Genomic DNA, 12,751 nt, shown 5'->3' with positions numbered 1-12,751 from the left:
AGTATCAGACAGTAATTCACCTGGCCCCTCCCGCAGGACCAGTTCATCGCTACACACATGAGCTACGATGGAGTAACGAGACTGCGGATGAGCAGAGCCAAGCCCAATTCCATCAACAACTGTCGATCTCAATTAGTTTACCGAATCTATTCATTAAATGATTAATCAAACCTTGTGATCAAGGTCAAGAGCAAACTTAACACACCGAATGCTAAGGCTCTTCAGCCAGTCCTGTTCGCTTTCCAAATAGTCACTACCTGCTTCGCGCGCGAGGCTCAAACGTTTGTAGACTGCTCATTATTTTTAACTCTCAAACAAACTAAAAATCCATCATCATCATACCGAACATAGTAACTTAATACGTCTCACAATAAACGTATCTGGTCCTTCGTTAACTCAAAAAGGAGAGAGGCTGGCCTTCCGCACTCTATGTACTTAACCGATGAAACGGCCCGCAACGAAAAGGAAAAGTGCGATTTATTTGCCCATTATTTTAAACAAACATTCAACGAAAGTTCTGATACACTGATGCAAATAGACGTAGCAGTTACAGATGTGTCTCGCGATATTTTTAATTTCAATATTCCGCTTGTAACCGAAGAAATGGTTAGAGTCGCATTGAACAAATTGAAGTTGTCGTTCGCTGCTGGACCCGACGGTATTCCCTCATCTGTGCTGAAGCGTTGTGCAGGTGCTCTCAGTTATCCACTAGCAAGACTGTTCAACCTTTCAACTCTACAATGTGAGTTTCCTTCTCGATGGAAGTTCTCCTATCTGTTTCCTGTTCACAAAAAAGGTGATAAACGCAATGTCTCCAATTATCGAGGAATAACGTAGGAGCTACATAGATAACGAGCAGAATGGGTTCTATCCGAAACGTTCGGTGTCATCTAATCTCATGTTGTTCACTTCGAAATGGGTGCAGAGTATGGAAGACGGATGGCAAATCGACGCAGCGTATATGGATCTCAAAGCAGCATTTGACCGAGTGGATTATGGAATTCTTCTATCAAAATTGCAACGACTGGGAATCTCATCGATGAGCGTGGAATGGTTCAGATCCTACCTAACAAACCGTTAATCAGTGTAAAAATTGGCTCCTCGATTTCAGAAGTTTTCTGAAACCTGTCCGGAGTTCCGCAAGGCAGTAATCTTGGTCCGCTGCTGTTTTCGATTTTCATGAACGATTTTCTGCTACTGTTACCACCGGAATGCAGACTCTTCTATGCCGATGACACAAAAATCTTTAAAGTTGTCAAATGTCCTGGATTACATTGAGTTACAGGAAATGATACAAACGTACGTTGAATGGTGCTCAAAAAACTATTTGTGTTTAAGTATCCAGAAATGCTGTATCATCTCCTTCCATCGTAAAACTGATCCTGTCATATTCGATTATTTCATTGCGGGAAGATCCATGACACGAGTGGAGAATATAAAGGATCTTGGTGTCATTCTGGATCAAAAAATGACTTTTAGACTTCATTATGACGAAATTTTAGCCAAAGCCAATCGTCAACTCGGTTTCATCATGAAGATTGCCTCAGAGTTTCGGGATCCGTTGTGTTTGAGATCTTTGTATTGCTCACTTGTACGCTCTTTACTTGAGTCAAACGCTGTGGTATGGTGTTCTTACCATGCTCTATGGAATACTAGGATTGAAGCTGTTCAACGAAAAATTGTGCGATACGCTCTGCGCCTGCTACCGTGGCGTGACCCCATGAATTTACCGCCCTATACCGATCGATGTCGTCTATTGAATCTTGAGCCATTGGAAACACGACGAATCATTACTCAAGCTACATTTGCTGCTAAACTGCTTTTGGGGGATATTGACAGCCCACCTTTGCTAATGCGGTTAAATCTCTACGCACCGGAAAGATCACTTCGTCAACGCAACGTTCTGCTCCTGGAATCAAGGAATACGGTTTATGGGCAGCACGAACCTTTTCGCTCTGTCTGTACGAGATTCAACGAGTTTTTCCAGTATTTCGATTTTATATGTCGTCCCGTGTGTTTCATCAACGTCTACTTGACCTTTTTCATATTGTGTATCGTGAAAATTAATTTTAGTGTACTTAGTTCATTAATTTTTATTCATTAAGACAAACTATGTCAGATGAATCATAAGAAACAAATAAACAAATAATATATATATATATATATATATATATATATATATATATATATATATATATATATATATATATATATATATATATATATATATATATATATATATATATATATATATATATATGTATAAACAAAAAAATACAATCTTCGTAATCCGTAAAAAAAAATCTGAAAAATTTGAACTAACTAAATATTTGCTTACAAAGCGGACTTTATGTGTGAAATACATAACTTTTTGAACTCCACCAATGTCGCCGAGCGTTTGATTTCTCTTGGCATCGAATTGAAAAAACTTATTCCCTTGTACAATAATGAGTTTTGCGATCTGGCTAACAAAAAGCTTGGTGTTCTAACATCAGATGCGTTTCTAGTGTTGTACCTATGCAAATCAGTTCCTCTTTCAATTCGATCACACAAATATCGTGGCAGCATGCCATTTAAGATCTTGAAAGTAAATTCCATGGTTAAGTAGTAAATTCTCTGTTTCACTGAAAGCCATTGTAATGCGTTCAGTAGAAAATCTACTACATTTTAGAATTAATCGTATGATTTAATTTTGCAGTCGCTGAAATCTTAAGATTTGTGTTTTATTAGCAAGAAACAGAATGGATGGGCAAAAGTCAATGTGTGGTGAAATGACTGTTTTATACAGTAGAATCTTACTACGGATCATTAGGTCATTTCTCAAACGACACAATATACCGTACTTTTTGGCAATCTTCTTGATGACGTTATTAATATGAGATTTGAATGTTAACTTTTCATCAATTATGACTCCAAGATACTTCATTTCTCTAGCGCGATCAATAGTTTCACCATCAATTTCCACATTGGCGTTATGACCGGTGCTAATAGAAGAAATAAATAACCATATATTTAGTTTTCGCGACGTTCAGTTTCAGTTGCTTAAATTTTAACCATCAAACCAGCGAACTTAGATCCTCGTTTGAATGTGCAACAGCTTCATTGCAATCTTTAGCCGTAATGAACAGAACAGTATCGTCTGCAAAAACAAATTTATATCACAGAAACGTAAGACTGGCTTCATATCATTAATATACATAATAAATAGAATAGGACCTAACACACTTCCCTGAGGCACACCAAGTGAATTGCCGAGGAAACTAGACACTACATCGTTAAAAACAGTCTTTTGAGATCTACCACATAAATAGTTTTCAAACCATTCATGTGCCATTCCCCGATGCCAGAACGCCGTAATGTCTGCAACAATAAAGATCTTGAAATTGTTTCAAAGGCTCTCTTCAGATCCAAGTACACAGCAAAAATACTCTCTTTGGCTTCGATTTTCTCCTTCCATTTTGCCAATACTAGGTTCAAAGCGGTTTCACAAGAGTGACCCTTACGATATCCCGATTGTTTCGGTATTAGCAAACTGTTAGAGTTCAAATAGTTAATCAGCTGGTCTTTAACAACAAGTTCCAGAATTTGTTAATGGGACGGTACTCCTCGGCCTTATCCGTTCCAGTAACCTTGGGGATAGGAAACACCAGAGATTCTTTCCACACTTTTGGCACGTGCCCCGTGTACAACGATTCATTTACCAAATCCAGTAGATCGTGTCCGATAACATGAAAGCAATCATGTATCACTTTTGAGTTTACATTGTCAATACCAGTCGATTTTCCCAAATTGAAACAAATATTTTTCAATTGTTCAAAAGTGATTGGTTGAAATTCATCAAGTCTACAATAGTTATTCATTGGATGTGTCATTTCAACAGGTTCACCTACCAATTCAATACTTTGATTGATCTGCTGAACACTATTTATGAAATAATTGTTGAACTTTTCAGATATAATTTGTTCTCTCTGCTGTTTTGTTGATTTTGATCGACCGTTGTTTTGTTTGACCGTCTACTGATAAAAACTATCAATTGGAAAAGATTTGAGGTCGATTTAGAAAATATTTTAAGGTTTTTCCCCATTTTCAGCGATGGTATTCAATTTTTAACCCATTTACCCAATATTTCCGGATCCGGAAGTCGGATCCGCATGAAATTCAGGAATTACGTATGGGATCACAGGACCTTTCACTTTGAATCTAAATTTGTGAAAATCGGTCGCGCCATCTATGAGAAAAGTTAAAACACATATTTTATTTTTTTTGCGCATTTTACCCCATAACTCTCGAACCGAAAGTCAGATCCAAATAATATTCAGGATTATTTTATGGGACCTCAAGACCTTTCATTTGAATCTAAGTTTGTGAAAATCGGTTCAGCCATCTCTGAGAAAAGTTAGTGCACTTATTTTCACAATTTTTTGCACATTTTACCCCATAATTCCGGAACCGGAAGTCAGATCCAAATAATATTCAGGAATTTTGTATGGGACCATAAGACCTTTCATTTGAATCTAAGTTTGTGAAAATCGGTTCAGCCATCTCCGAGAAAAGTTAGTGCAAAAACACGTTACATACACACAAACGCACATACACACATACATACACACACACACACACAGACATTTTGCGTACTCGACGAACTGAGTCGAATGGTATATGACAATCGGCCCTCCGGGCCTCGGTTCAAAAGTCGGTTTTCACAGTGATTGCATAACCTTTGTATATGAGAAAGGCAAAACCCTTCTTAGTCCTCTTAGTGGAATTTTTATATGTCTTGAAAAATCACCATAGGGGGTACATGAAATTTTCGAAATCGAAAAAATAATTTTGATGCCAAAAGGTTTAGAATTGCATGAAACGTCGAGATTTAGTGTCACCTCGAAAATTTTTTTTTTGAAAAAATCGACTTTTTGGGACTCAAAAATATCAAAATCCCAGAAAGTTGATTTTTCCAAAAAAAATTTTTTTTGAGATGACACTAAATCTCGACTTTTCATGCAGTTTTAAGAGTTTCGGCATCAAAAATATTTTTGATTTTGGAAATTTCATGTACTCTCCCCTATGGTGCTTTTTCAAAATCGAAAATTTTCAAACCTTAACCGCCGGGCAGCACCTCTTACGCATGTCCGATTTAGCTCAAATTTTGCATGAGGACATTTTTCGAGTTGCTTAATCTTTTGAGCGCTAGCGCTTTACGAAATTAGAAGTGATCCCAAAGTATTGGTACCCTTATATGTATAAGAGCGTTAAAGATCAACGTGATTTGTCGGTTACGTTACTTATACCATCATATCTCCGGAACCAAAAGTCACAGCCATTTGATCTTTGAACTTGATCAATGGCTCAATAGTAGCTTTCAAACGAGTCCAAGTTTGTTAAAATCGGTTCAGCCATCTCTGAGAAAATTTAGCGCGTACAAATATCTTCGAAAAGTGCACACACACACATACACACACAGATATTTTCCGATCTCGTCGAACCGAGTCGAATGGTATATAACACTATGGGTCTCCGAGGCTCCGTTCAAAAGTCAGTTTTCCAGCAATTCTAATACCTTTCCATAGAGAAAGGCAAAACAGTGATTTTTAATAAACTTTGATGTGAATTTGTATGCTTGTTCTAACTTACACAGTTAGCAGATTTAATATTGAAACTTTTCAGTCATGGCCGACAATACAGCAAAAATCAGAAAGATGAGCAATAGACACAACCCGTGGACAACTTGACAGCTCCCTTACATCGAGAATATAAGTAAAAGTTTTGGTTCTCTGGTTCCACAATGGCGTCGTAAATGGAGTAACATTTGGAAATAACGCATCTGTTTTTCGACAATCTGCTGTTTAAATTTTTATATATAAATAAGTAAAATCAATTTTGCTAGCATTTTTATACATTAATTAAATAATTATGATTATAAGTTACTATGGTTTAGTATAAGTATATTTTTTCTTTTTTCATGAATAGAAGATTTACAAGTAGTTCATCACATTTCAATGAACAATGAACGTGAAGTAATTAATTCTACTGAATCTTAAAGAACAATACTACTAGTTTGCAAACCAAGATTAAATCTATGGTTCCCTTATCATTATCCGAGTCGTTAGAAGATCATCCAATGATAACAAATACTTCTACGAATGGTTACTAATTCTTTGCGTGTTCATTGATACGACTAAATACATTAGGTACTCTTTAGTCACACACCACATTTCAAAAAACACTTCATTTCTAACTTTATCAATTACTATTAATAGTTATCTTTTCAGAACATAGAGAAAACGATGGGCAGAGTGAAACAAAAGATAGAAAAATTACAAAATACGCATATTTGTAGATTTATGACGGGTGTTATGGATGAGTTTGTTGCTATGCAGCGCTGTTAGAAAAAATCGCAATATTTTCATTTCATTCGGGAGTTCTTGCGCGAGTCAAAATATGAAAATTACGCTCCTTTTAAATATATTGCTGGAAACATACACAGTACCCGTAAATAACGTAATGAAGTATTGGTTTCTCTTGTAAACTTTTTGTTTCGTAATTCATTGCACCCGTATTGTTTAGGTACAGTAGCGCCGTCCTGAATTCAGTGGAACACATATGAAACAGGCTCATTTCTGTCAGGTTGTGTATGGGTTGAATAGACAGCGAAAATGAGGAGATGTAGATGTAGAAAAAGAAAGAGACTGATTGTTAAAGTGAGAGAGAGTACAACAAACCAGAGTATGCTGCGTTCAAATTATGTGTATCGGTTCTGAAATTAATGGTGGACCCGTATGTGAAAATGTGACACATTTCTAAAATTTGCTGTGCATTGATTCTGTTGTCTTGATCTAGAATCTTTGCACTGTTCAAAACGCAGCATACTCTGGTTTGTTGTACTCGCTCTCACATTAACAGTCAGTCTCTTTCTTTTTCTACATCTACATCTCTGCGTTTTCGCTGTCTATTGCTCATCTGTCTCTTTCTGATTTTTGCTGTATTATCGGCCATGACTGAAAAGTTTCAATATTCAATCTGGTTTGATGTGCGGGGGAAGTAACTTTGTATGTTAGCACAAGCATACAAATTCAAATCAAAGTTTGTTAAAAATCAATGTTTTTTACAATGTTTGTGCTTTTAGTGTACAGTAGCCGTTCCCGTTTTTGACAATTTTCAATGTTCCAATCTACTTGACGAAAAAATATTTGTAGTCGTTGTGAGTAAACAATTTGTATGTAATTGTATAGTGTGAAAATTGTGACTAATTTCTGTATGTTAATATTATAGTTACCCTGAAGATGAAGGGATATTCCTTCGAAACGTCGGCCTTTAACGCAAAATTATCTTTTGTAAAGCACCATTTGACCAAAAAGCCATCTTTTAAATAGATTTGTAAGCCACCGTACAATAATTGGAAGCTCGAGAATAAATTTGAGAATAATTGAGGATGCATCTGCTTCTCATACTATTGGCCAACTTTAAAATTCAACTAAGATAATATTTAAACATTCAAATATCCTCGCAATCGGACCTGCTACCGACTACACGACAACGGATCATCTAACGCACCTTCTTGTTCCGCTCCTTTTGGATACTAATTCCAGCATAAACATTTGCGGTAGACCCCCGTCATAGCCAGGCGCACACTGGATCTCGGCAAACTGTTGCGTTCGGTTGTAGAGGGTGCAGTTAGTCACCGGTGCCGGAAGATCTGCGGATGAGAAACGAGCTTCATTAGTGTGCTTTGGTGCGTGGGTGGGTATTCGAGTAATGTAATGTTGGGTTAGACCGTTGTCGACGTCGGTTTTTATTCACACTACGCAGAAGGATGTGACGGACAAGAGTGAGTATTAATTAGGAAGGTATTTTTAGTCGGCATAGTGGCGTAGGCAACAATAATGACAGCAGTGACCGCCACGGTCATTTATAACGTCATGCAGGTTCTTTGCGAGATAAGAGATAAAAATAAAATTATTTACCTGCCAGTGTAACTTGAAATAAGCACGGTTCATTCTGAGTGCCAATTTCATTGGATGCCCAACATGTAATCGTTCCATAGTCCTGTGAACAAATTTACATTTTAGTTCAAAATGATGTGAAATTTGATTTTTTTTTTATCCTTAAGATGAATAGTTGCGGAATACTCGCATCGCGTTTTCGGTCAATTATTCACAAACTAGAGCAATTTTCGAAAAACTAGAAACAGTTAATTTTTCCCAATTAAATTTATCACAACTAAGTATTCTTGGAATTTTGAAATTTGGCTTTGCCGAGCCGTAATTGGTGTTTGAAATGTATAAAAAGTTACTGTTCCGTTCTAAGGGGATGATTTTAGAATTGGAAAATAGTGTTGGTTTCAAAATTTCACAAGGAAACCGAAATTGCAACTCAAAATTATAAAACTTTTGCCAAACAAACCGAAATTTGAAGAAGTTTACAGCATTGTCTGTATTGCTTGCGCTCTACTTTTTCATATTGTGGTGGTATGAGAAATGCTCGGTGGGTTCGGTGGCATTATATCGTGAGCAAAAATTACATATCAAATAACAAGAATGTATGCAACATTGGGTTTTGTGTTGAAATAACATTATAGATTATAAATTATTAATAATTATTTTTAACAAAACTAAAAATTCAACCTAGACCGGCCACTGAATGAAATTAATACAAACCAAGTAGTATAACATTCATATAACCTGGTGCTAGAATCAAAATTAAACCCTAGAGTACACGAATTTCAAGCTCTTCGAATTTATTTTCCATACATTGCTTTAGCAGAAGCGTGAATATTTTTCCAAATCAAAAATTTTTTTATCACCCGCGTAATTCAATTTTTTATTCATTAACATATTTTAATTGCTCGTAAACATTTCCTCGTGCGGCTTTTGTCATAACAAATTGACGAGTTGGCAGGCGTACATGATGGTAGTAAAATGTTATTACCTCTAAACTTTTGTTAATCATTTTACGCGTTATTTGACTCAGCCAGGATCAATACCATACATTGTGTTTCCAATGTGATATAGCTTGGGGATCCGGGTTATTATGTACTAGGGTTGAGTGTTATTTCAACGCAAGGTCATTCTGGATTGGATTGTCGTTTTACATTATTTTTTTCGTTGCTCGGATACATATATTATATAACAGTGTATTATCAACATCTCTCATGATTAGCAAAGGCAAACAAGGATTCTTACGAGAGCAAGTAAGAATTTACATTAGCCTTAAAATTGAACTTCTCAGCTCATTTTGTTCACTTATTATACTCTGCGTATAATTGTTTCTGAATTATAGTTACTGTTTGTGTAGATAAAAGGAACAAACGGAAAATGCAGAACAAATTAACAATATCTTTTAAATCTTTAGATAAATCATACAAATTTCTACCAGTCATGAGCTCACATCTCAAGTGAGCTGCTCCATCGAACTCGTTGCAATGACTCGTGTTGTTTTGGTTCTGATTCTTTGTCGTTTTTGACGTAGGGCTATGTCAGGTTGGAAATACCTATACCTCAGTCAACTTTTGATATCATTACACCTACTGCTTGGAAATACTTATACGCATTGGTTTGAGTAAATAAAACTATGTATTTCGCGTATGGCGCGTCTACAGCCACCAACAACCAACCCAAGAATGCAAATTACAAGGAAAACGAAGAAAAAACGGAAACCAACAAAGATACTACCGATGCGGCAATGGAGGACGACACGAGCCACGGACAAAGTGCCCCTCAATCATCGCAAGATAAAAATGGAAGCTCCTCTCCCCCTAGAAAAAGGGTGACAACGAGATCCAACGGTAAAAAAATTATTTTATCCAATAAAAACATGGCTCATTCGGCCACGTAAAGCTTGTACGCAAATTGGCCTGAATAAACAAATTTTATAAAAAAAAACTAAAAGGTTTGTCCATAAACTAGTATAACCTATAGAGTAAGACAGTACTCAGGTCGGTTAGGCCATCTCTGAGGAAACGAAAAGAGGTACTTCCGAAACCGGAATCTGGGAACCGGTATAATCGAAGTTGGTTCGAGAAAAGTGACTGGGATCCATTTTTGAGTCTATGGCTACAATCTTCGGTCGTTCATCAAATAACCACGAACAAGGAAAGGCAAATTAATGTTTGGCCGTCTACTGACATTGACTACCAATTGGAATAGTTTTGAGGCAAGTTTAGAAATTAATTTACTTTTTATTTACGGTGCTTCCGGAATCAGAAAATGAGAACCAGTATACCCGGAATCGGGTTGTTTGGTTGTGCATAGGACGCTGGTCTTACAGCTGTCGTATGTTCGAGCCCCGACCTGGAAGGATTCTTAGTGTCAGTAGGATCCATAGTACTAGCCATGCAAAGATTCTGTACGCTAAGAATCGGCTGCGAAGTCTGTTGAAATAGAAAGGCCAAATTTCACGAAAGGAATGTAATGCCAAGACTTTGCTTTTTAAGAATTTTTTACGTGTTTTGTTTCGCCGCTTCAAGTGACGGTATCCAATTTTTAACACACTTCACCATATAATTCCAGAACCGAAAGTCGAATCAGGATGAAATTTGGCAGTTGTGTACAGAATTTCATTTGATTAGATCATTTGAATCTAAGTTTGTCGAAATCGGTCACGCCATCTCTGAGAAAAGTGAGGACGTAATTTGAAATAAGATTTTTTCACTATTCACCCTGTAATTCCGGAACCGGAAGTCGGATTTGAATAAAATTCAGGAACTTTACACACATACACATACAGACATTGCGCGTACTCGACGAACTGAGTCGAATGGTATATGACACTTGGCCCTCCGGGCCTCGGTTCAAAAGTCGGTTTTCATAGTGATTGCATAACCATTCTATATGAGAAAGGCGAAAAGAACTATAGGTTGTGGTGAGCTCAGTACCTACGCGTCCCTCATCGTTAGCGAAGCTTAGTGCTTAGCTTAGTTGTTGTATATTTCCTGAGAATGTAAACTGTAGCTGACGCATGTTACTTATAAATAGAAATATTACGGACTTGGGCGACGTCGTCGTCCCAAGTATCATGCATCTGGTTCAAGATCATCAACCGCGGGAAACTCACGGGCGGACAACTAAGCTAGACTAAGAACGGAACCCCGAAGTTAGATGGAAAATACTCAAAATTAGGTAGTTTTGTGATTTCGTGCGCACAATAATTTAGAAATTTTTGCTCATGTTCCGAATGAATTCAAAATTAATACAATATGCACTTCATAAATGCTCCGAATCAGTCACGTACCCAGAGGGGGGGGGGGGGGGGGGGGTTGCGCGAATTAAATTTACACGCTTTATTGAAAACAACGCGATTTTTATTTAATTTACGCGATGATTGTTTAGTTTCGATGAATCTAAATAACATCTTGGGCATCCAAGAATTCTCTTGAAAACAGATATTGTATATAATCACTTGAGGGTGACTTTTACATGACTATTGAGTGTGGTATGTACTCGTAGGACTAATTACAGAAAATTGACATACTGTGATAAGATTTGTAGAAGAAATCGCTCATCCGAAACCTCCTCGGAACAAGTCTTAAGATCACCAATATAACGAGTTCATTGATTGTGGTCTATACTTTCTGTGTTTCGATTAATTTATGGAAGTTCAGGCCTTAAGAATAACGGCAGTAACGAACTTATCGTTCTCGGTCCATATTCGTGATACCACATGCGAGAAAAGATCAAAATACCCAAGTAAGCTGTATATAGCTCTACGATTATGAACAGAATTGAAAAACTATACATAAACTGCTGAATGCTCGTGTAGATCTTAAGACCTGTTTTCACTGAAGTTCTTAAACGCGTGGGAATGTTCCAGGAATAGTAGAAAATAGACAGGTGAGCAATATGTAGCTCTACGATTATGAACAGCATTGGTAAATTATACATAAACTACTGAATGCTCGTGTAGATCTTAAGACCTGTAGTTCTTGGACGACTGAGAATGTCCCGAGAAAAGATAAAAATACCCAAGTAAGCAGTTAGTAGCTCTACGACTATGAACAGCATTGAAAATTTATTCATAAACAGCTGATTGCTCGTGTAGATTTGTGGGCCTGTATTCACCGAAGTTCTTGAACGACTGGGAACTTACCTGGAACAGCTATAAATAGACAAGTAAGCAATGTGTAGTTCTAAAAGTGTGAACCACAAACAAAAAAGGCATTAGCCGTTGTAGTTCTTGCTGTGACACAGTGTTGTCCCTGAGGACAATACTCCAAGTAGTTCTTGGATATTGGAGCATTTCCTTAGTCTCAGAACATACTCAGAGGGTCCTTAGGCACTGAAGCATCGGACGTAGTAGGTTTGTTCATGTTATTTACGCTAAAATCAAGTGAAATGTCAAAAACCTTTTTTTATGCGAAAAATTTGAACTAACGCGATGTTTTATTTGATTTACGCACCCCCGGCTATGCGCGTAAATTGAAGTTCCAGTGTTTAGCTGGAAATTTCATTCGCTCTATGAAAATCTTGTAAGAATGGTTTTATGTTCCATAGCTTTATCTTCATATAAAGGGTTAATTTTTTGCTGGTATCTTTTTGGTAACACTGTTTCTGACAGATCACGCGTGAATCGTGTCTTCTGTCATTGTCAAACTTATTCAGTTTGGTCTATAATTTAATTATACTTGTCGTTTAGTCTTCAATTTAATCAAGAATGGGAGCTGGCACAGTTGGAGGAAGATCCACTTTTTTATCGAAAAATTGTGTTCAGCGACGAAGCTCATTTTCAATTGAATGGATATGTCAACAAGCAAAATTGA

General features: G+C 37.0%; 1 protein-coding gene across 5 annotated transcripts in view; it reads right to left on the bottom strand.

Moving 5' to 3' along the window:
- LOC131427403 (nephrin-like) overlaps positions 1-12,751 on the bottom strand; it is a 219,118-nt gene that overhangs the window by 21,965 nt on the left and 184,402 nt on the right. For all 5 annotated transcript variants that reach the window (XM_058590556.1, XM_058590557.1, XM_058590558.1 and 2 more), the window contains 2 exons: positions 7,962-8,043; positions 7,552-7,693 (listed from right to left, as the gene is read on the bottom strand). In XM_058590556.1, coding sequence (XP_058446539.1) covers positions 7,552-7,693; positions 7,962-8,043 — 224 coding nt within the window. The remainder of the gene's footprint in view (positions 1-7,551; positions 7,694-7,961; positions 8,044-12,751) is intronic.

This window comes from Malaya genurostris, chromosome 2 (genome assembly GCF_030247185.1).
Source record: "Malaya genurostris strain Urasoe2022 chromosome 2, Malgen_1.1, whole genome shotgun sequence".
NCBI lineage: Eukaryota > Metazoa > Arthropoda > Insecta > Diptera > Culicidae > Malaya > Malaya genurostris.
The sequence above is the reverse complement of the archived record's forward strand: the minus strand, read 5'-3'. Positions and strand labels throughout refer to the sequence as shown.